The 25,291-nt window shown below is 44.6% G+C and overlaps 1 protein-coding gene across 1 annotated transcript in view; it reads right to left on the bottom strand.

The window, feature by feature from the left end:
* The window catches only part of LOC126535916 (sorting nexin-25-like), a 92,780-nt gene extending 72,931 nt beyond the window's left edge, over positions 1 to 19,849 (bottom strand). Inside the window, exons 1-5 of the mRNA XM_050182769.3 lie at positions 19,476 to 19,849; positions 19,207 to 19,407; positions 18,958 to 19,133; positions 13,831 to 13,962; positions 2,096 to 2,265 (exon numbers count right to left, since the gene is read on the bottom strand). Coding sequence (XP_050038726.1) covers positions 2,096 to 2,265; positions 13,831 to 13,962; positions 18,958 to 19,133; positions 19,207 to 19,407; positions 19,476 to 19,505 — 709 coding nt within the window. The 5' untranslated portion in view covers positions 19,506 to 19,849. The remainder of the gene's footprint in view (positions 1 to 2,095; positions 2,266 to 13,830; positions 13,963 to 18,957; positions 19,134 to 19,206; positions 19,408 to 19,475) is intronic.
* Positions 19,850 to 25,291: the final 5,442 nt, after the last annotated feature.

Raw genomic sequence — 25,291 nt, 5'->3', positions numbered from 1 at the left:
CCAAGCATGCAGTCTTGACACAATGCCAATAACACCATAGTTCATAGACGCCAATGATGACGACACACGTGAAAGCGACCAAAAATGCCACTAACGGTATTTTGGAAAGGTTCCATGAAGTTTATGTAAGGCCAGAGGGCTCGAAACTCTACTTGTCTTGAAATCTTTTCCCAGTTTTCAAAGCTTTGAGTAAACAGGGGTTTACAAGTACATGCATCATTCCCATATTGTACTAGATGAATGCATTTGAGTTCCCTCTCACTATGTGGCAGCTTATAACTGCCTCGACCAGACCCTGCCCATGCTACAGTGGCTGGCAAAATGTCAGCACATGTCAGTGAGGTTTCGACACCTCGCTGTCATCTTAGGCTCAGAACACCTTATTTATGTCTCTGTTTGGAGTGCAAGTTCGCTGTACTTAAAGGGACACTAAAGCGAAACAATAAATCAGTTTAGACTAATGAAGCATTGTTTGAGAACCCTGCAGGAAGTCATTTCAAAAAAATAGTTTGATTATTAGATGAGAAAATGAAGGTCCAAGTATCAGTATTTGAATTTCACGCCGAAACCCAAGCGCCGGTACATCAGCGTGACGTCAGGGATTCCAAAGTATGTTTTCGCATTTGGGCTGCGTTGGCTGAATGAAGGTTCCCGAAACTTGCCATGTTTAATATTTGGTTCCTTTAGAACACAATGCAGTCAATCTGTACCGCTATATATAATTAGTAGGCCTTAGAAGATGCCATCAAAATCGAAGATGTCACAGCCCCCAGGTGCGGGAACCTAAGTAGGCGTCGCCACCTGTATTTCGTTCTTGCGCTTTTTCTGGCTTACCAGACGTCTTATCATTGTAAGAGTGGTGTTTTTGGTGTTGAGGAAAGATAATTTACTGATGCAGAAGAAATAATTTTTCACTTTAGTGTCCCTTTAACACGTAATTTATGTGTGTCACTTTAACTGCTTGGCATGTTTTGTGTGTAACTAAGGTTCCTGCATTTTGTAAATGTGTGTCCTCTTCTCAATTTTTCAAATGTCTGCTTATTCCTGTTGTCTTGCTTCCTCTCGTGTACCAATCTTACCACAACAACTGTTACAGGGACTTTTTTGTAGCTGCACCACATATTGTCTTGTAATCCATTGTCATAACAACTGCGCAATAAGCAACCTCATTATGTCGGCAGTAAAAGATGACAAAAACCATCAACCTCATTCAGCTGGACTGCTAAGAACAACGGCCCCATGAGAAACGTTCAAAGGTCCATTCACTAATTAAGTGAGTGGCTGCCCTCGCTTCGCAGCAGTGCCCACTCTGGGTACACTAAAGATGGCAGTATGTGTGGCATGAAGGTGCGACCCAGGCATGGCTGGCAGGGAGGGCGGCTCCTCTAAGAACAAGGGCTTTTTCAATTTTCAGACATTTGTCATGGTGTACATTTGAGTAATAGTTTGCACAACTCGACCACTGCGCCTGATAAACATACTGAGCTTGTTTGTTTGGAAAACCCAAACCTGACATAACAAACCTGCAATCTGCTGAAATAAATGCTGTGAGAAGGTACTGCGGCTACTGAGAAATGGTGCTGCAACCTTAAATTAAGTGTGTAATTACATTGCCCCAGAATCACAATTGCACTTATAATTTACCACTGATATTATGCTCAATGTCTTTTGCGTGCACGCAGTTAGACCATGTACTATAATTAAAGAGTGTCTAGTGAAAAGTCTTCTTCTGATACAGCGATATATACTACTCACTAATGCCATGGGTGTTGGAGCCTCTGCTCTTTCCATGCTGCCTGTGACCAGGCACAGTGACATTGGCTGCCAGAGTGCAATAAACCTTTCCTTCATTTACTGAGGGCATAGTTTCTGACCAATTTTTGCTTCCCTTCACAGGTTAAGCATGCACTTGCAAGGTGAAGCAGTTTACTTGCCCCTCCTCCGCTGTGAAAGCCCGCTTCCATTGGTGGAGCTGAGCAACAGCACCTCCCCCAACCCCCACCCCCCCTAGTAAAGAGCAGCTGAAGAATGTACGTGAACTGCTTTACTTTACTGCTGCACAGTCTGCACTAGGTATTGCAAAGGATTCAATTACCTAGGCAAGCCAGGATTTCACGCAGCAGATGACGAACAGAAATGCAGAGGGCATACTCAGATGGCAGCAGCAAAGCTAGTAGGAAGTCAGCCACCTGCCGAAGATGGTCCAGCTCCAGCTGTGAAGTTTCTAAGAAAGGGCTCAGTGGAAATGGCCGCTTTTCACCATTCCTGCAGATAATAATTCACGGCAATGCAATCCTTAAATACTTCAACTAGGACATTACCTTAACTCGTCCCTGAAATGGTTTGGACAAATTTTGTAGTCACATGGGGTGCAGTTACAGTAATACATTTGCACCACAATTCAAGTGAAGTGTTTCCTATTAAGAGAGCTACGGATGACAATAAGCTACCCTCCTACCTAACCATGCTTTTCCTCAATTCGTTCGCCAAGCAACTGGGGCTAAGCTCCGCCTTCACTGGCTCTGCCTCATGATGTGACGTTGTGACATCTACTTTTGGAGTTTTAGAGCCAGTGTGCGAAGCCTCTCCAACCTCTTCACTAGCCACCTGGTCATCGATTCTAAGCAAGAGCTATCCAAGCAGCATACATTGCGTGTATTCTATCGGAGTGCTGCACATGTCCGGTATTCTGGTAAATGCAGGTGAGCTGGGCATTTTGACACATGAGCGGAGGCGTAAATTTGTGACCTGCATGGTGCAGTCCCCTGATGGCGCAGAGCTCAACCAGCCAAACACAGAGCTTATATTGCTATAACCAAGAGTAAAAAAATTTATGCATTTATAAAGACAATACGTTCCCGACAGTGGCGTACCAACTATTTCTCCAGTGTGTGTGTGTGTGGGTGGGGAGAGGGGGCAAACCACAAATCATTTGACCACCTCTGTCTCTCTCTCTTACTATATATGTATATATACTGTAAAGAAATTTATTGGTCACCGGCATTTGGGACCAACCATTAAAGCAGGGCACAGACTCCCAGCATGAGTGGCGTTCCCCGAGCAAAAGCACTGGAGAGGATGGCCCACTATAGCATCCCTCTTCTTCACTACAATTACCCCTGGGAAAGAAAAGGGAGCCATCCGGCGACCTAACGGCTCCTGACTATGAGTGGATCATAATACAGCTTGAGGCGCTCGATGCTGACAATGTCTCATCCCCGACGGCACATTTCCGAAGACGGTTCAACAGGTTCGATCACGTAGTTGACGGGAGATACGCATTCGACAACACGGTATGGCCCTTCATACTTGGGTAGTAGTTTTAGTGAGACTAGGTGCAGCGGAAGGAACCGAGAGCCACACAAGTGCTCCAGGAAGGAAGGTGGGCACAGAAGTGGTGTCACCGCGACAGCTCTTCTGGCGCTCTTGGTCACTGCAGGTAAAAGCATGAGCGAGACTGTGGCACTCTTCAGCATGTGTTGCCGTGGCAGAAATGGGCACACATTCAGATGTATCCAGCCGGTATGGTAGAAATGTGTCGATGGTGTGCGACGGGTGCCAATCGTACAGTAAGAAAAAGGGTGAAAAGCCGGTGGTGCTCTGAGCAGCGGTGTTGTATGCGTAGGTCACAAAGGGCAGAATGACGCCCCAATTTGTGTGGTTGGAGGCGACATACATGGCAAGCATGTTGCCGAGCATACGGTTGAAGCATTCCGTAAGGCCATTGGTTTGAGGATGGTGTGACTTAGTTGTACAATGAACAATGTGGCACAATTTAAGAATGGCTTCAACTACTTTAGACAGGAAGACATGCCCGCGGTCAATAAGCAGTTCCTGAGGTGGCCCATGATGCAGGATGACGCAATGTAGCAGGAAGGAGACAACATCGCAAGCTGTAGCAGCCGGGAGGGTGGCAGTTTCGGTGTATAACATGAGGTGGTCGACTGCCACAATGGCCCAGTGTTTCCCAGCCGATGTCAGGGGAAGGGGCCCATACAAATTGATGCCGTGCGCTTAAACGGCTGGGTAAGGCAAGGTAAAGGTCGCAAGATGGCTGGTGAGAGGCAGGGTGAAAATTTCCAGCGCTGACAATTGGGGCAATAGCGAACTAACTTCTGAACGTAGCTGTACATCCCTCGCCAGTAGCACTGCTACTGAAGGCACTGGTACATTCTGAAAACTCCAGAGTGTGTACACTGTGAATTGGCGTGGAAAGCTGCGCATATTTCGGAACGCAGACTGCAAAGTACTACTAACAACCACTGGCACTCACTGGGGTTATAATTGTGTCGATGGAGCAGGATGGCGAAATGGTGAGCTTGACAATGCTGCAACATGCGAGTGGTTGGTTGTGCCGATTAACCAGAAAGCAAGTCTATGAGGGAGGCAATCTATTGGCCCTTGCGCTGCTCAGAAGCAATGGTGGTAAGGTCAAACGAAGAAATGGTAAACTGGGATAGTGAGCAGCAGGCATTGTCATCTGGTAAGGGAGAGCGCGAGAGGGCGTCGGCGACTAATGCAGTACAGCATGCGGATATTGAAGTCCGGCAGGGTGAAGTGCCTGATGATGGCCTGAGGGGTCCTTCAAGGACGACAGCCAACATAGTGCATGGTGGTTCATGACTACATCAAATGGATGGCCATACAAATAAGGACGGAACTTAGAGCCCAGATGATGGCCAGGCATTCTTTTTCTGTCCAAGTGTAATTGGTCTCAGCTTTCGTAAGTGTACGACTTGCATAAGGCATGACATACTCAGGAAACCCTTGTTTGCGCTGGGCAGGCACAGCACTGAGGCCAACACCACTGGAATCTGTGTGCACCTCGGTAGGGGCTGTCTGGTCGTAATGGCGCAAAATTGGCAGAGACATTAGCAAACAATAAAGCTTTGTGAAGGCCTTGTCGCACTCGGACGACCATGAAGTGAAGGGCCCGTTGCTTCTAAGTAGCTTCAGCACGGGCAATATGCTGGCGGTGAAATTGCGACTGAAGCATCTGAAGTAAGAGCAGAGACTTATGAAAGTGTGCAATTCTTTGACCGACGTTGGCTTAGGGAATTCAACGGCGGCCTGAAGTTTGGCTGGCCTGGGGAGTATTCCATCCTTGGATACGACATAACCTAGAATTGTCAGCTGCCGAGCTGCGAATCAGCACTTATATAGGTTTAGTTGCAAGCCAGCGTTTGTTAAACACGTCAAAACACACTGGAGCCATTGAAGGCGTGTTGTGAAGTCAGGAGCAAAAACTACAATGTCGTCTAGATAGCACAAGTATGTGTGCCACTTCAAGCCACGTAGAAGTGTGTCCATCATGTGCTCAAAAGCTGCTGGCGCATTACAAAGTCCAAAAGGCATTACATCAAATTTGTATAAGCTGTCAGGTATGACAAAAGCTGTCTTCGGCTATCGACGTCTTCCATGGGTACATGCTAATACCCTGAGCACAAATCTAGAAATGAAAAGAATCCTGCGCCTTATAGACTGTCAATCTTGTCATCTATGCGCGGGAGAGGGTAAATGTCCTTGCAAGTGATCTTGTTAAGGTGCTGGTACTCCACGAAGAACCGCACAGAACCATCTTCGTAACGAGGACAGGGGATGCCCATGGACTGCGACGATTAGTTTTTCCCGTCCCGAGTGACAGTTCAAGGTCACATTGGCAACAGAGAGCGACAGTGAGGAGACGGTGAGGAGATGGCGAATGGCAAGTAGTTGGTGTCGGGAGCAAAGTCGGCGACATAGCCGACGAGTGGTTGTTATATGGACAGTTGGGCTGGCTGGTCACGGGTGGTGCGGCACTAGGCAGCTGCACAAGATTACAATAATGTGTGACGTGACTGGCGTATCCGCATGCAAAGCATATAATAGTTCTGTGGAAACCCGCAGGATGGAGAGAAGTAATTAAGGGAAAATGAGACATCCACCCAATCATAGCAATCACTACAAAAGAAGCCCATGCGGGTTCCTCGAAAAGAAAGCCTCGCAGCTGAAGAAAAATTTGTTCTGGTCCGTAAATATGGGCTGGTTGTCAGGAGCACGCCACTTGGGGCAACACGTCTCTGGGGCAACATGGCCACAGGCTGTGCAGTATGGGGTGGCTGCTGGTATGACTGCATGGCGCACTGCATTTGGGGCCTAGCCATGATGTCGGCATAATGGAGAGGTATACTTGAAGAGAGTAGCTGGCTGGTGCAGCTACCGGGCCCTGTTGGGGTGGCACGACTTCAGCGTAGCTTAGTGGAACAGCCGCAGAAAAATGATTGCGCCGGTCTGGTAAGACCTCGGCGATTTCCTGCACGATCGCGTGATGGAGCGAAGCCATAAAATTTGAGCCAGGCTGTTGTATACATGGCGGCTGAGCGAAGGTAATCAAAGAGAGCTGGCATGCAACTTCCTCCCGGACAAACGCTTTCATTTCTTCAAGCAGCGCTGATTGGTCGGAGATGGTAGCCAAACAAGCAATGTGTTCGTCTCGCGATGAAGGGCAACGTGTCAACAAGTGCTGCCTGTGTAGCTCCTCATAGCTCCCCTTTTAAAGGCATTTATTAGCCACCAGCGTTTGGGACCAACCGTTAGAGCCGGGCGCGGACTCCAAGCATGAACGGCGTTCCCCAAGCAAAAGAGCTAAAGAGGGTGGCCCACTATAGCATCCCTCTTCATCGCTACTATATATATATATATATATATATATATATATATATATATATATATATATATATATAGCAATTTACTATTATGTTATATGACAGAGCCTGGAAGTGCATCTGTCAGTTATTTTCATATCTAACAAACAGACCTATTTATCAATCACACATGGTGAACCATGGTGAAAATTTGAATTTGCATTTATTTCTTGCAACTACCGCATAAGATTTCAAGATGATACAGGGACAAAGGCAATGAATGCCTGACAGAGGCCCCTGATCCCACCCAGTAGCAGCAGTATAGCACACATAAAAAGGACATTTGCCACAAACAATTTTAATAATTAAACAAAGAAATGTACTTGGTGTTTAAGTCTACAGCATGAAAGTATCACTAGTTAACGTAATAGTATTGTTGAGGTCATGCACAAAAAGTATAATACAGATAAATGACTTGCAATATTCACAAGAAACAAGGATAGCAGATGTGTGCGACAATGGAGAATTATGACCCAATTTCCAGCAAGACTGTTGCTTTCAAGCAGTTGCAATAAAAGTTTCAGTTCCTTGTAATTATATTGCATACTCTAAAGCTTGCCCATATATGCCTCTTCCGTTTCAAATCATGCAGACATGTAACGTTTTGGAGCTCCTGTTGGGAATTTTAAGAAGCCAGTAATTCATCAGCACACGTTACTTCGCCAGAACATTTACCATGGTGTGCTGTCTAGCGCACCCAATTATCACTAGGTTTGATATTAGCTGGGTTCACAGTTCTCCCAGGGCAGCGGATGAATTCTTTGTTCATAAAACACATTCATAAAGCTCCGGAGAGCTTGCATGCGTAGTTCATTGCAAGTGTCATAACTAGTCCCGACTTTTAAGTTTGCCTACATATTGCCCATAACGCACCCTTTTTCTTTCGGCCAAATATAAGTAAAGTGCCTTGTTTAGTTCCCGAATGACACCATTGAAACCAACTAGGAACAGCTTATGATGCATGAGTATAGGAGGAAAATAAAGACGGCTCAGTAATTATTTGCAACGCTTCTAACTGGACCGGGAATGCAAAAATTTTGGCACACATTGCATTAAAACGACCTCCCTCCTCTTTCCACAAAATATAAACCTGTTGTAAAATACAGATATGGTAGGACATTGGGAAGCATAGCTGATAGCGGCCATAATACACCCTCTAACATTTGAGTAAGAAATGTTTTACAAAAGCTGTATTTGATCCAACCGCATTTAACTTTAGCTAAATTTGGTCTTGCCAGCGTTTACAGTACTGCTACGGCGGTGGGCTCAATTCTACCCCGCTCGTTAGACAGGCTCATAACACTCTAGTTTGCTTGCATATGTAATTTATTGTGAAAGCCCGAATTACCCTTGTATTTTAAACTTTACCTAGTCCTTAGAGTCACCAAGTGTAAAGAAGCTGCCTCGTTTAGTTCAATGGGGACACCAGGCGAACTTAATATTAATGCATGAAGTAAAAATAAAAAAAGAGAGGGTTCAATAATTATTTGTAACCCCTCCAAGTAAGCCAGAAACGTTAGAACTTCACGACACATTGCATTTAAAATGCTGCTTATTCCTTCAAAGTATAAAATTGCTGAAACAGAGTTCTTTTGGGACATCGGGACACCTAGCTAAGAACAGCAGCGAGATAGTTTCGAATGCTTTCTTATGATTTTTTAAAGCTGTATTTGATCAACACACATTTAACAATGCATGTAAACTTGACGTGTTGTTGCTCTTATGTTTCCAAAACTCGACCTCAATTGTAGTTGTAATCATGCCAGTGCAGCAGCTTAAGCTTTACACCACTCTAAAAACACACTAACAACACTATGGACCACTAACATACGTAATCTACTGGAAAAGGTGCATTTAACCCACCCATTTGAATCATCACCTACACATTACCCATACCATGCCCCTAGTTCTCCCAAGATCTAAACAACATATCCTGTTTAGCTCACTGAGGACACCAGAGAAACAAACTATGACTCTTGCATGATGCATGAAGCCACCATGGAAGGATTTAGTAATTACCTGCAGTATCTGCATTTAAAGCAGAAACATAAAGGTTTTGCAACGCATTGCACTTAAAATTATCCATATTTCTCACATAATTTCAAAATCGTATCTTGTACAGTTTTAGGAATCAGGGAAACATTTCGATTAGTGGCAGTATGGCAGCCTAGAACACTTGAATGAGTATCTTTCTACAAAGGCTGTAATGAACCTACACAGAATAAACATTTATCGCTCTTCATGTTCCCCGCATTATTTACCAAGGATACCGGGAAGAAAGTGAGGACCCATTCCCCCCTGTGAAGGTAGCTGACCAGCAAAGCTGCTATGGTGGTATATATTATATTGGTATAGAGTTCTGTTGGTATGCAACTATTCATAAAATTATGTATTTGTCATTTATGCGAAATACAAAGAACTATCAGGCACACACTAGGCCATGCACTACGTCACACATACACAGAGCTACTGCTGAAAGGCTTTTAAAGGTGCAGGTGTTGACGCAGGTGCGACGGAGCACCGTTTAGACACAGGAGGCCATTAAACCGAGCCACGATGAGACCGACAATGTGCGTTGACCAGGGTGCAGTCAAAAGGGGTGCATGAAACAAAACATGTTTCTTTGTAATTTGCAAATGAGCATACTTCCTAGTTAATTAGCTGAATCAAACTTGGAAGGACTAGAGTTTTATTCTGGCGAACAAACATGGGGCTGTCCATTTCCTTCCCGGGTCTATGTATTGACAGCAGATGGGAATTCCACAATATTTACCACTGTGAACTACGTAAATATAGAAAGTAAATGAAACATGGAATATAGTTAGAGTCGTCTTAGCGGCTAATTATCATATAACTTGTTCCGGGATGTATCATAAGAAGCCAACAAACACTGACACCAAGGACAACATAGGGGAAATTACTTGTACTTATTAATGAAATAAAGAAACGATAAATTAATGGAAATGAAAGTGGATGAAAAAACAACTTGCTGCAGATGGGGAACGATCCCACAACCTTCGCATTTCACGTGCAATGTTCTACCAAGTGAGCCGCGGTAATTGATGAGCACGGACACTCTGTCAAAACGCTGGTGTGAGCAAGTGCGGCGGCAGCAGCAAGCAAAGTGATCTTCGTGTGGTCTATCACTTCGATGCAAGAGTGACGAAAACACAGCGCACACAAAGGTACGAGTTGTCTGCAGATCCCTTTGAAGACACGGCGTGTGTGACTGGGCACGGCCATGCAAAGTATGCACTTTTTGGCAGAGCCGAAACTGCCCCACCTCCCTACCTCCCACACTGCATCCTTGCTTTCCTCCATATATGGCAATTGAGATTGAGCCGTGATCGTCAGTTCCCCTTGCACCCGGTTGCGAAATGTGCAGTTACAGCTGGAGCACAATGTCACCCCTGCTCCCTCTAATCCCCACACAGCCTTTAGCACAACGGAAGACGGCGCCTTTCCTCTAAGCTTTCTTCCTTCGTGCAGGTCACATTGAGCCACAATCGTTGGCTTCCTTCACATGCTTTCAGTCGCACATACAGCATACGACGTGCAGTTACAAACGGCCTGCTAGGGTACCAACCCACAAAATTTTCCCAGCGAGCCACAGCTGCGGAGGTGGTGAGCTTCCCAGAAGCGACCTTGGATCCCTTCCCCACCTGCTGCGGCAACTCGTTTTGTAGGGACGACGACGTGCTGCATCAACCCCCCCTCGGCGCCACTATGACTAAACACGGTCGGCAGACCAAGTATTGTTAGTGGATTCACAGTGGCTGTCACGCCTTGTTCGAAGCAGTGGAACAGCTGGGAGAAGATGTCTTGCGACCGTCTCACGAGGCTTAGAAGTCATGGACAGACGCGGGATGAAGAGGCGTCTGCTCGGGGCAAGACCCATGTCTGCGAAAACCCTCTCACCTTGGTGTGGTCAGTGAAACCTGTGCAGAAGTGAGTGTGTAAACCCTCCCCCTCAAAGGCGGGTCGGCAACAATGACTTTGAATGCTCCGTTTGGTCGAACGGCCGTTTTCCCTCACCTAGGGATCTAGGGTGGACATTCCTCTTTCAGTCATGTTAGACTGATGAACTGTAACATTCTCATGTAGATACTGTAAATAAATCCCATATTCCTCGTCCTCGATGAGAACAAGTCCCTCCGAGGTTTCAACAATGTCCTCAGTGTGGATAAGTTGGACGACGGCATGGGCCAGCTATAATGTATTTCATGCCCAACCCCAACCATAACAGCGGTGACAGTATTATCACCATTGGACTTTACACGGAACATCACGGCGATGGCAAAAATGCACTTGTAATGTCCATACAATGACTATCACAATAATAAAAAGCATTACTTATGTGGCCATCTTATTAAAAGAAAATTTTGCTTCAGCTGTAGTTTTGCTGGATTTTCTTGTGTGCAGCTGAAAGCGCCCACTTTCAACAAAAGTGGGGTGGAGTAGGGCAAATGGTACAATTTGCCCCCTCCGCCACTTTTGTCAGTGCAGACAGTGGGAGGGGGTGGCGCAAGTCTCCCCTGCACCCTCAGTAAATACATTTATGGTTCAAAATTACGCTGTTGTTGAAAATTTAGATCAGCAGCAAAGTAGAATACACCTGGTTATTGCTATATTAGCTCTGGGTTTGTCTGGTTGAGTTCTGTGCCACCAGGTGGCTGCACCTTGCGAAATGAAATTTACTCACATTTGCACCTCCGCCCATCCGGCAAGGATGCCCAGACCATCTGCATTTACCGAAATACCAGACACGTTAAAACTCTTTATTGTGGTAGTAATCCTCTGGTGGGAAGTGACAGTCAGAAACACGTAGATCCTGGTGCCAACTCGATACCGACAGGCTGAGGCACTGCAGCCACTCCACTTGCCTGTTGCCTTGCACAGGGACAATATCGCAGTATGACATGTTGCTAATCGCTTGATTTGCAGCCCACAACACAACAAGGGCGATTCATGGTCCTTGCAAAAAGAAACCTCAAGACCAACACTGACCGTGCAGCTCGCGTCAACATAGAACTAGTTGAACACAAACAGACACTTGCTGAATGCTGGAAGTGCTTGAAAGTAGCGATAAATTGTCATGTATTCTCTTTCCAATACATATTTTTATAGAAACATGTTAACCAACATTCCAACTATTACGAACATTTGGTCACCATAAAGTTTGAAAAATTATCGATGACGCAGCATAGGTAGCCAATTGGGTAGCATGCCCGTCTGACATAATTCATGCCCGCTACGTAGATGGTGATGAGGTGGCTGAAAACTCAGGGAAGTGGCACCACTGCGATTGATAGCAATGCTCACTTTGAAAACCTTATATAAATTAGACGCCTTACACGAAGCACTTAAATGTGTCACTTAATGACCAGAAGCTCCTGTCCTAGCGACTTAGTACATTTGTACCAGATCATCAAAATCGTTTCAGGGTCCCCCGAGTCACAATCATTACACATGCTGAGTAAAACTATTACTATGCTGCCAGATATTTATATCATAAAGGCACAAACTTGTCAGAATAAGGTTCAATCCTACAAACCGAGACTTATGCAATCTGTTATGTCCTCATGTCTGACTTGGCCAGAAGTCTTGACCCTCTGTTCCCCCCAAAACAAAAATTCCATTTACAACAAGAACACAAATGTTTGTTCAAACAGGATGAGTTTCTTCAGGAATTGCAATAATAGAAAAAATATCGTAGCACAGTTGCTGAGCAAGACATTGAAATTGAGCAGCAAATTAAACAAGTTCACTGAAATTCCCTGTTGACGACCATTAACAGCATTAAGTGATAAAGTAAGGCAGCAAGACGTGCTGTTACCTGTCTAAGAATAAGTTGCCTGGGTGTATTTCTTTCTAAAAGCTCAGTTCAGTTCGTAATGCAAGTCCAAAAAAATATTATGCGGTTATTATTAAAAATATTATGTGCCAAATCCACTTTCTGATTAAGAGGCACGCCGTAATAGAGGACTCCGGGAATTTTGACCACCTGGGGTTTTTTACCGAGCACCTAAATCTAATTACATGGGTGTTTCCGCAATTCGCCCCCATCGAAATGCGGCTACCGTGGCCGGGATTCGATCCTGCGACCTCGTGCTCAGCAGCCCAACACCATAGCCACTGAGCAATCACGGCGGGTAAGGCAAGTTCAGTTTGTAATGCTACTTCAGTTGACTACAATATTTCCTACTGCTGAGTTTTTTTAGCACAAGTTAGAACGTTTAAAACATGTTATAATCAAGAATGTAATAGTTCTAACAAGGACCAAGTCAAACAACAGATTTCAACTCAAGTATTCAATTCTCACTGTAAGAAAGCAGCCGTCAAAGTTTACAACATAGTAAGTCTTTGACAAGCAATAAATATTTGGAGATGGACAAAATGGAGTAGTTGCAGATAAGAAGGAAGGTATTGCATTCATATCCATGTGGAGACAGTTTCGTCTTGTGAATGGATCTTTTTTAATATGAAGTATTCTTTCTTCAAAAAGTTCTTATTACATGCCACATTGCAATCTAGTACAGCTTACAACTATGTTGCGTTCATCAAAACTTGTATGTATCCATATGCACACTTGCCAATCTGTAAACATTAAAATGCATAAAAATTCACAGTGAGGGGGAGGAAGAGGTATAAATTTGTATTCTTGTATAAATTTTCTTATCTGGCGCTGCCTTATCCTTTGCAAATTATGGGTTTTTACGTGCCAAAACGACTTTCTGATTATGAGGCACGCCGTAGTGGAGGACTCCGGAAATTTCGACCACCTGGGGTTCTTTAACGTGCACCTAAATCTAAGTACACAGGTGTTTTCGCATTTCGCCCCCATCGAAATGCAGCCGCCATGGCCGGGATTCGATCCCGCGACCTCGTGCTCAGCAGCCTAACACCATAGCCACTGAGCAACCACGGCGGGTTGCCTTATCCTTTGACATCTTTAAAATGTTTTCACAAACTGAAGACATTTTTTAATAAAACATGATGCAAATTTCATAAAATGTTAACGAAACTCAAATTCGTAAACTTTACAGTAAATTAGGAAGAGTTGGCAGTTATGCATATCCAAAAAGGATACCTGTGATCATTTCAAATATTTCTGCGACTTAACTAATTAAACTGACAGAAGCCTTACCCTCCAGTGGCTATTCGAGCAGCATGGAAGTGCTTCTGAACCTTCCGAACCATATGGTCAGTCATCAGCTTGACGTCGTCAATTCTGTGGCACCGATCCTTCAGGTTCCGTAAAACACGCCAGATTTCCCCTCTAAGACGATGAACATAAAGATATTTGGATGTAAGAAGCCAATTTTGCAGCACAAACGCCACGGACACTCCAGCTAGCTCCCTATTTTATTCGCACAACACACAAAGCCTTGTATGCAATAAGCTTTAAGATACGGATGCGTACATGAGCCTTTTTCTTTTGTCAGCAGAAAATTCTAAGGCAGATTTATAAAGCTGCAAATAATGATATAGTAGTTTGTGGGTTATAAAAAGATACAGTTCTCAGAATGTTGTGTAGGTACTGCTATCAGTGTGTTGAGTGTTACTTGCTTTTGCTGGGTGCAGGTTCGCCCTATAAGGAATTAGTTTTGCGACTTGCAATGTGTCATTGTAGTTCTTCGTCACTATGTAACATCTGGTGAAGGAGCGGTGTGCTGACTTGATCTTCAAGTACACTAAAGGCATGGCAACTGAAAGTCCTATGCAGCAGTATTGCCTGCGCTGTGGACAGCGTTATCAACTTCGACTTTAGGTCGATGACTGCATCGTGCTGGCCCAGAAAGTACATCATCGTCATCATCATCATCCTATTTTATGTCCACTGCAGGATGAAGGCCTCTCCCCGCGATCTCCAATTACCCCTGTCCTGCGCCAGCCGATTCCAACTAGCACCCACAAATTTCCTAATTTGGTTACACCACCTAGTCTTCTGTCTTCCTCTATTGCGCTTCCCTTCTCTTGGTACCCATTCTGTCACCCTAACAGTCCAACGGTTATCTACTCTACGAATTACAAGACCTGCCCAGCGCCATTTTTTTCTCATGTCAATTAGAATGTCGTCTATACCCGTTTCCGTCTCTTAAAGTTATCCCTAGCATTCTTCGTTCCAACGCTCTTTGCGCAGTCCTTAACTTGTTGTCAAGCTTCTTTGCCAATATCTGTCTCTTCCCCATATGTCAGCACCGGTAAAATGCACTGATTGTACATTTTCCTGTTCCATGGTAACAGTAAGCTCCCGCTCAGGAGTTCACGATGTCTGTCGTATGCGATCCAACCCATTTTTATTCTTTTTTGAATTTCCTTCTCATGGTCAGGGTTCCCTGTGATTAGTTGACCTAGGTAAACATACTCCTTCACAGACTTTAGCGGCTGACTTGCGATCTTGAACTCTTGTTCCCTTGTCTGGTTATTTATCATTATCTTTGTTCTTCTGCATATTAATCTTCAGCCCCACTCTTACACTCTCTCTGTTAAGGTCCTCAATCATTTGTTGTAACTCGTCCGCAGTGCTGCTGAATAGAACAATGTCATCGGCAAACCGAAGGTTGCTGAGGTATTTGCCGTCGATCCTTACTCCTAAAGCTTCCCAGTTCAATAGCTTGAATATTTCTTCCACGCACGCAGTGAATATCATTGGAGAGATTGTGTCTCCTTGTCCGATTCCTTTATAGGCATCTTCCTACTTTTCGTGAGTAGAATTAAGGTGGCTGTGGAATCTCTGTAGATATTTTCCAAGGTATTTATGTAAGCGGTCTGTAGTCCTTGATTACACAATGCCTCTATGACTGCTGGTATCTCTACTGAATCAAATGCATTTTCATAATCTATGAAAGCCATATAGAGAGGCTTATCGTATTATTGTACTCTGCAGACTTCTCGATAACCTCATTAATGATATGGATGTTATCCATCCTAGAGAATCCCTTCCTGAAGCCCGCCTGTTCCCTTGGTTGACTAAAGTACAGATCCACTGATTTGTCCACCCTTTGCGGGTTTCGCTGATTGTCATAAGTTGCACAATACAGTATCAATTCTTCCTGGTCCTAACATCTTGTTTACCGAACGTCACACACGCACGCGGTCTTGAACGCGCCTAGGTACACAATATATTTTCACTGAAATTGAACAGCACTTAACACTTGCGTGTAAAAATAAAAAGGGAAAAGATTTCAGCGCCTACCGGGAAGCCCCGGGCCACGTATCATTCGTTTGTCGCGTCTGCGTGTCTCTCGGCGTCCAAAAGCTAGCACTCCCGGGTATCCAGAATGGCGAGTACCGTCACCATATCGATACTACTCTGAGCCTGGCGTAAAGGGAGCAACCTTGCAGTCTTGCATCAAAGCTAGGGCGTGGCGTCAAGTCCAAGGTGAGTCGTCAAATGTTCATCAGGCGGCATTTTCTTGGTTTCAAGGCTTCATTTGGGTGGTGTCGTGTTGTTGCTATGTCACTGAGATGGAAGTTGAAGTGTCAGTGGTGAAGAATCTTTGGCACTTCGACTAACAGCAACAGCACCTCCATCAGCTGCTGCTTTCAGTTTTCTGGATAAGGGCTGATGGACCAGCTGTAGGACGGGCCAATGTATGGTTGGCACTGCAGTGACATCATCTAGGCAACGATGAACAGGAAGGCTGTCGAAGTTTCCACTCAGTGGCTGCAATGTAGTCAGCAATCTTACATGTTCCCTAGTAGGCTTTGTAAGCCCATCTCGCGGTTTGGGCATCGGCAGTAAAAGTGGCCCGCTTCTTTGCAATGATATCACAGTGGGCAGTGGTCGGGGGCACACCATACGTTTGTTTTCATCAGGGTGTTTCGCAGGCAGACAGGCGGGTTGCGGCGGTTGGTGATGAAACTGCAGTGGGGCCTGACATGGGTGCGGAGGGGGGATCTGACAGTAGGCAGCATAACTCATCACTGCTAAGCAAGGCTGCAGTGATTCAGGGACTCCTAGCGACTGCTGGATCTATTCATGTACAATGTCAGCAATCAAAGCCACTTGAGGCCGAGATGAAGAGAGCAATTTGTGAAGCTCCTCCCACACAACCTCTCCAATGGTCTTGTATAGGTCATCAGTGCCCAGTGATTGAACTTCGGCGCATTTTGCGTGAGCATGCAGTGGTTGCATTGCTTGTTCTGCATTTCAGGTGTCTTGTTGATGGCCTCAAAAAGGAAATCTGACCATCTTCAGTGGGTTCCATATCGTTCCAGCGAAAAGTATTTGCTTCACACCACGCATGAGGAGGTGAACTTTCTTCTCCTCGAACATTTCCTGGTCGGCATGGCAGAAAAGATGGGTCATCTCTTCTGTAAAGATGGCAATTCTCGATAGGTAGCTGCACTCGGGTTTTCAGTAGAACTTCAGTCCTTTCTTTTCAGATGCTTGTGAACGTCTTAAGGAAGTTGCTGCAGAACTGGTCCCACATCATAAGTAAGGACTCCCAGTTCTTAAAACCAAGTCCTCACAGTGTCTCCCAAGAAAAAGCATACGTGGTGCAGCTTTTCCTTACAGGTCTAGTTGATGAAGGCCCAGACCCTCCCAAAAGTCTCGAGCCAGGTTTACAGGTTGTTTGAGGAAGCTCTACTAAAGTTAGGTGGCTCCCCGTGCTGTTTCGTTACAATGGCTGCAATGGATGCTGCATCCGTCATCGTGGCTACTGACTAGGCCTTGGTAGAAGTCCATGCTCTGGGGACAGCTTGGTAGTCTGTGGTTAGCTCGATGGTTCGGAGGTGGCATTGTCTTCGCTGTTGGGGCTTAGTTCGTGGGTTTGCAAGGACATCCGGTACATTAACACATAAGCACCTCCACCAAATGTCCCATTGTAGTGACAATGAAAAACTACTACCTCCACTACTCAGTGGCACAACACAAGTCACAAACCTAACTGTATATTGGGTAAACCTGTGCCCAGCAAAAGCAAGTAACAACAATACCTTGGTTTGGGTGAATGGGTTCGTATTGACAGTTTTATTAAAAATGCGCTAAAGATGAAAACAATAAGAACACATACGACAGGGCTGGCACTACTTCCAACTGGCGTTTATTTCAAACAATCATCTATATATGCTCTGCATATCAGGTACATCATTATCATCAGATACATCATCATACACACAAAAGATTGTATAAGTGAATCACATCATACACGCGATTGTATGGTCAATCAGTTAATGTGCCTAGATACCTTGAAAGAAACATCACTTGTTTTTCTTGCAAAACCAAAGAAAGGCAGCTGATGCGCTTGTCACCTGCTTTCATTATAAATATGCTTAAACTATTTCGCATTTTCTTTTTGTGTTTTCTTTCCTAAAAAAAGTTGTGTCACCAAACATGGGTGTGCATGTGCACTTTTTGCAGTGTTCAGCCAAGTGACTACCGTATCCTTTTCTAACGTCATTATTGTGCTGTCTAGCCCTGTCATTGAAGCACTGGCTGGTTTGTCCTATATAAGCGCGTCCACAATCTAAGGGTATCTGATACACAACGTCTGAAGTACATTCGGTGAAATTGGTCCGTTGATCGTTTGAAATAAACGCCAGTTGGAAATAGCGCCAGTCCTGTCGTGTGTGTTCCTTTCATCTTCGTCTTTAACAAATTTTTATGAAAATTGGCAAGTAACACTCAGCACAATGTTAGCGGCGAGCACACTTGTCAATCGTCGAAATTTTATCTGCAGGTCAAGTATGAAAGCTTTTACACATGACTCACTGAAGGTTCCAGCGTAATTGCTGGTGCTCGCGTGCATTCCAGGAAGTACAAGGCTATCCACATAATAAAGGCGCTTTTTACTGCTACTACACAATTCGCGTCGGTGAAAACAGAAAACAAATTGAACCAGCGATAACACTCGATAAACTTTCAGTACACAAAGGCGTGTTTTGTTTCGTGCAGTAACATTGTAACACAGATTGGCTCACGAAACTTGTTCACCGAAATTGTGAACAATTTTACACATGTAAATATTCTGTTCAAAACAACATAGCTCGGAGGTAGTGTTACTTGAGCAATGAAAATTTCTGCATGCCCCTGGACAAAATTGCAGAAGTACTGGCCAGAAAACACTTTCAAAGATACTCTACCTCGTGGAACAGCTTACTTCTTTTAAACGTCTAAAGCAAATTATCCAGCAAAGGGCTTGGTGCTGAACAAGCAGAGAAAGTTCCATGCCAAAGATTTTTCAGAAGCCACAGTCATAAAATGCAGCGTGTTATAAGCATAAACACATCTGGGCACACATGCACCGAGACCAAACACCGTCACCTGAGAAGCATGCAGAAACAACGGTGGTCAGGAACCAGGTGCTTGTACCATGGCAGTATAAAATCTCTGAAGACAAGATCAAATATTTCATTTATCCTCGCGTCGACTGTGCGAGAAAAGACGATGTGCTTGGACTTCTCCGAGCCGTCCATACGACAGTATTCCTTCATCTTTTCCTGCAAAATTGGGGAGAGGCAGCGAAAACAATTTTAAGGGGCTTTGAAACAAACAATTAGCAGCGCGGATCACCTGTAGCACTTGCTTCAACAAATGGTTTCCGTCATGTTCTCTCAGTACAACGGGATACTGGTCGTCGGTACAAAGCGCACTTCGGCAACCTAAGATGACACCAAGCGACACCATACCAACATACATAAGTGTCACTCCTGCCGTGTCCAAGTGGCCGTAATAATGAGTCAACGCAGCAGCAATGCACACCACGAAGCTTCCCTGCCAAACAGAGGAAAAACAGCAAGGATGTCAGGAATGAATCGTGCACGTTCTTCGCGCGTCATTACCTTGATGAGATTTTTTCCCAACGTTCTCATTGCTTATTTCTGCAATTTCCCACAAATTTTTCACTGGTTATCTGCAACGAAAGTAAACCACGTGAGTTTCCCTAGTGCCCGTCATGTGAGCGGAGCATGCTTGTCAGGCTGTCATGAACCCCAAAACTGGGGGCGTTGATGTTTCGCTCATCCAAGACCACTATGAAGATACTTCCAGCGGCTGCAGGTCGCATACATCAAAGTCCGTGCACGCATTTTTCACGTAGTACATCGGATAAAAGAACTATAACAGGGTAAACTGGCCCCTCGCTACCACCTTCGGCGCTGCTGCCAAAGGCACCGCACCATTGAATAAACCAGCCGAGGCCGAAGCCACCGTAGCTGGCCGCAAAACGAAAGCATAAAACGCAAGGGCAGCCTGGGAAACGAAACCGAAACTAGTTGAAATTATTTATGGTGTCGAGAACTTTTGTTTATAGCAAGAAAATAAAAAGGCGAATATATTTTGGCTGACAAGCATTCCCAGTACCACCATGGAGAAATAAAACGCTACCACAGTGCTCAGGCATAGTCAACGTTTTTAGATAACCTCCTGTGCACGTGTTCCCGTGGGCCGATGGGGCCAATTTTCGCGGTATGGTGCCTACATAGCCTACATTTTATACTAAAACAGCACGTGAAAAGCTGTTTTAGCTTATTATTACGCGGAAACATGTTTTGTTCAACTATGAGAACTTGTTATTGCGTGTACGGCTATATGTTACGTAAAAAGTATCAGCGGGCCGCTAAAGTTGGAAGACAGACGACAAGGTTCGCGCTCGCTTTGAAACAGTTGGTCGTCTGTTCTTGCTTTTCTTCGTTTGGTGATGCATTGTAGGTGAGTAAAGATGTAATACGCGTGAATGGAAACATTTTATGAAGATTTTACTTTGAGAACGTGTTATATGTGTAGCCATATCCACGTTTTAGACGAAGCCTCTTACAACACCAGCCAACACGAGCCTCGCAGACACATATACCGTCATTTCCATGTCATAGAGTTTCCTACAAAAATTCTTGTAGGAAACTCTATGTTCCATATGTTTCCATGACGGCACGGTGCCATAGAGTTTCTCACTACATTACCTAGAGGGAAATCTGGCGCTGCTGCGCTGTGGTATGCATGGGAATGCCGGTATATTGTGGATTCGGATTGGCATCGTTCTCGTAGATACAGGACACCTTGAAGACGCGCTTGGCAAGTACCGTTCCGTCTGTCGCAATGATTCATTTTCTGCTAAAACAGCACGTGAAAAGCTGTTTTAGCTTTATTATTACGCGAAAACATGTTTTGTTTAACTATGAGAACTTGTTATTGTGTGTACGACTACATGTTACGTAAAAAGTATTAGCGGGCCGCTAAAGTTGGAGGACAGACGACAAAGTTCGCGCTCGCTTTGAAACAGTTGGTCGTCTCTTCTTGCTTTTCTTCGCTTGGTCATGCATCGTGGGTGAGTAAAGATGTAATATGCGTGAATGGAAACATTTTATGAAGATTTTACTTTGAGAACACGTTATTTGCGTAGCCATATCCACATTTTAGACGAAGCCTCTTACAACACCAGCCAACACGAGCCTCGCAGACACATATCCCGTCATTCCCATGACGGCACGGTGCCCCCTTAAGAAACTCCCATAGACGGTGGCGCCAGATTACCCTCTAGGTGTTATAGTGAGAAACTCTATGCTCATTATAGAGCACGGAGTTATAGAGGGACCTTAAGGCGGGGTCAACGCCTCCTCTATATAGAGGAGGCGCTGGCGGGGTAAAGTCCCTCAAGGCGGCGTGCGTCTATTTGTCGTACAAAAATCCCTCACGTGACCTGATCCTAGGTGCCTAGGGACAGCATCATTTAGGGATTTTTGAGAAGGCGCGGTGCTGGCGCGCCTTCTGCGAACCGCGATGTGGCGTCGCCGTGTCCGACTTTGCTTAACGGACATCGAGGTATGTGCTGCTCGCTGCAAGTCATGTAAATGCAACTGCGTCGACCGCCCACTGTTCAGCGCTGAATGTGTGTTTGGTGTGCTATGCATGAAACGATTGATGCAGCCGTGCAGCGGGGGTGGCGGAGGAGCAGAGTGGCTTAGGGTTTGCGCGTTCACAGACATGTGCTCCCGTCTTGGTCTCATTAGTGGCTGTCGCGGGATTGTGGTGTGCTAGCTCCTTGCCTAGTATGAAGTTTACGACGCTAACACACAGCATGTTCACGTTTTTCCGCGCTATGTGTCATTTGCATGACGGCCGAGTTGAAAACGAGACATGTAGTGTTCTTTGCGTTTGTGTGTTGTAAATTGCTTTCTATTGTGGAAGTTCTGGGAGTCTTATTACGCAAGGAGTGCGAACGTAAACATAAACACATATGTGTGTCCGAAATTTTGAATTACCCATAATGCCCTTTACGACTGATAAGTGGGCTACACGGCCTGTGTGAATCAGCTACCGTATGTTGCGACGCTCTTTCGTGTGGTAGAATGATGCATGGTGCGCGTTTATTTCTGTACTGTTGTAAAAACCATTTGTTTATTCACTCAATACAAATGTACGGCTTCTTCGCCGCAGTACAGCTTAGTTGTGCGGCGAAGCATACTAAAAGTGGGAGGGGGCCGCTATCAGCCAGCATAGTATGTCCACTTAGGCGACCTCAGAGGCGGCGGGTGCGCGAGTGTATAATTTAAGAAGTCTTATTATGTCCAGTGACAGTGGAGATCATTAACTGTAGCACCAAAGTAGTGGACCACTACCAGAACAAAGGCATGTAGTATGCCCATCTCAATTCTTGTGCTTATGCCAGTCTTCTTTTTTACAGCAATAGCTGCTATGGGCTAACTCCCCTGGTTGTTCCGATGTCTACTGGTGTTGTCACTGGAATTCCCGAATTTCTTGCTAGAATATTGCAAATAAAGTTCTCATTGTGCTGCGAGGATTCAAACATACGATCAAAAGAGTGGCAGTCCACAATTCTACATTTCAGCCACTCTGCTGAAGGTACAATCGTGGTGAATACTGATACCGGAGAGCGTGATCTAGCCAACAGGTGCCTAGATTGGCTAACACCTGCTCAATGTCTGCGTACTGTATATAGAGCTGGCATCCACACCTTCAAGTTCTTACACGTGACCTTCCCACTTGTGAAGGCAGTCCTATGTTAAGTTTTCTTCTTGCATGTGATGACAATGATTGAGTGCATCTGCTTCATTAATCTTCTAGTGCTTGGCTTCTCAGATTTACTGGATGGAGCTGTTGGTGTCTTGTTTTCCTCAAGCAAAGCGAGAGGCCTAGCAATGGGTAGCCCAAATATAGATTTGAGAAAACCAAAACGAATTCAGCAGTAAGAAGCTAAAGGGTTGTTTTGGTGTGGATCAGTGGCTAAGTCCGGATATGAAAGAGGAGGGAGAAAAGCCAAGTATTTCCACTTCAACACTGAGGCACAACTCCCACAAATAAATACGACTCTTACTTATTTTACTTTTTTAAGATTACCGACTTGCATTGGCAAGTGTTCACTTCAACAAACACTGCATGAAGTAAGCTTCCTGCGCATATTTCACTAGCTACTGCATCATTGTTTCACATTATGAGTGAAACTGCAATTTTCTTTATGCCACAACTTGCCCAATTTTGTGTTTTGCAGTAGGATGTTAGCAGTGCTATTAAGGCACTTAAATACTCATGAATAGTAGTACAGAGAAAATAAAGTAAGAAAGCAGTGGCTTTTTGTGCGTAGACTATGCATACACCTGGTGTTCTTATGGTCATTTTTTCCCTATCCGCTAAACCATTCTAAACAAGAAAAGCTTATACACAATTAGTTTATACACAGACCACAACTAAACCACGGGTATCGTTGGTAAGCAAAGTATATTTATTTGGCGACATTTTCTGCAGCCCTGCTATTGGGCTTTCCTTCCTTCCTTTTCAGCTGTGCAGGTTCATTAAGAAGTGATGATACAGTTTGACAATTTCAATCGTTGAAAGACTTAGCGAAACCTTTTTCGGGTTGTTTTTTCTTGGTTTCAGACTCTTCACATTGCATTTTAAGGCGTGCTTTCTGTGTTTGTTGCTTTTTCTTTACGGGTAGGGCATGTCAACATAGTTTACACCATTTCAAGTATGTGGTACCATAGACTGTTCTTAGATGGAGTCTTGCCCTTTCATTCTGTACAATATGATGTCGGTTTTCTGTGTCCAAGGCCGTTTTACAGCGCGATTGTAGCATTTTGCTAAGTTTTGCCTCTGTCACCCAAGCTTGAAAGATTGCTACCCACTGGTGGTGGCATGACACATGTCGCGTTTCTTCTTCAATAAAAGGAAGTCTATCACTTATCCTGTGCACTGGTTGTCTTTTGTGTCATTGAATTGCAATTTGTTGCCTATATTTGCTCTTTTATTGCATTTCAGATTAGGAATGGCTATCATAATTGACATTTAACCATATTGCACACAATGTGGATATGTAATTGCAATATATGGCCACCATAAATATAATAGAAGTTAATAATTCAAGAATAGTGCCTTTGCATGGTGGTGCAGCCATGAATTGTGGCTATAAGGTACCAGCGCTGCAGATAGGACTGCTTGTGCAGAATGTAGTTCAACTCTACTACTTTCAAACATCATTGTTTTTATCTGCCTTTGTATAGCTCCAGTTTCTGTGAACAACACACATCTGGTGGAAGAGTGGCTTGCACCTGCAGTTTGGTCCAATGAATAGCCAAATTTCTGCCTGTTTTCATGTTATTAGCATATTAGTAAAGGCAGTCGTTTTTATAGTAGCCTGTTTGCCCAGTGTAGAAGCCGCTGCAGGGTGTCAGGATCTCATACACATCTTCAGCTTTGCAGGGGACACAGCATCTGGCACATAGTTTGTCACAGGCCATGTATTCGGGGCAAGTTGAGTTCACTCACTAGCAAAGGGAGAACCAAGCTTCTCGGATATGAAGTAAACCGCCTGTATACTCAGTGGCCTTCATTTCGTGTGACATATGTGGTTATAGCGACCCTTGTTTTAAGTATTTCTTGTCTAGCAGCGGTCGTTTGCTTTTTGAAACACTCAGGATAGCTTTCAGCAAGCTGGACAGGAATAACACTGAAAAACCAGCAGATGTTAATTGTCGCACTCATCATGCGAAGCTTCGTACAGTATGATGAGGGCGTAAATAAATGAGGGTGTTCCTCAAGGCCTTGTAGCACATGTCACGAGTTTGGAGCAACATGATGTATAGCACTTTTTTGATCGCATGCTATAGGTTTAGCAGGTGTGGCCATGGTTGAAGTGCAGTGCAAGGTCAAGAAAACAGATATCTATGAGCAGCACCCTGGTAAAGGAGACTCTGGGAAAACTAGTGGGAAGCCTGCTGAACATCTGGTTGACCCACTTGTTGGCTCCATCAGGCAAAGTATGATAAAGAAAAGGGAGTCATCAACACATCAGAAGGTTTTTACATATAAACACTGCTAAGGTCATAACATGCCAACAAGTCTTAGTGCGCAGGCTATGCACGACCAACTACATATGCCTTCTGTTCGGACATTGCTCATTGTAACTAACAAGGATGGAGTGGACAAAAAAAGAACAGCAGCTCCATTAATTTGGTTTCACTGGTATCAACAGTGTTTTGTAAGTGTACATTGCCATACTCCCCAATGCCTTCTTGGGTGACATCAGCAAGGACCAGCTTGAGGCAAGGGGTTAATAGACGTATTTACAAGCTAAAAATGCATGCATGCATGGAGAGCACATTGTGTCCAAAAAGTAGGCACTTCACAGGGGCACTGGAGAAGGAAC

Source organism: Dermacentor andersoni, chromosome 4 (assembly GCF_023375885.2).
Source record: "Dermacentor andersoni chromosome 4, qqDerAnde1_hic_scaffold, whole genome shotgun sequence".
NCBI lineage: Eukaryota > Metazoa > Arthropoda > Arachnida > Ixodida > Ixodidae > Dermacentor > Dermacentor andersoni.
The sequence above is the reverse complement of the archived record's forward strand: the minus strand, read 5'-3'. Positions and strand labels throughout refer to the sequence as shown.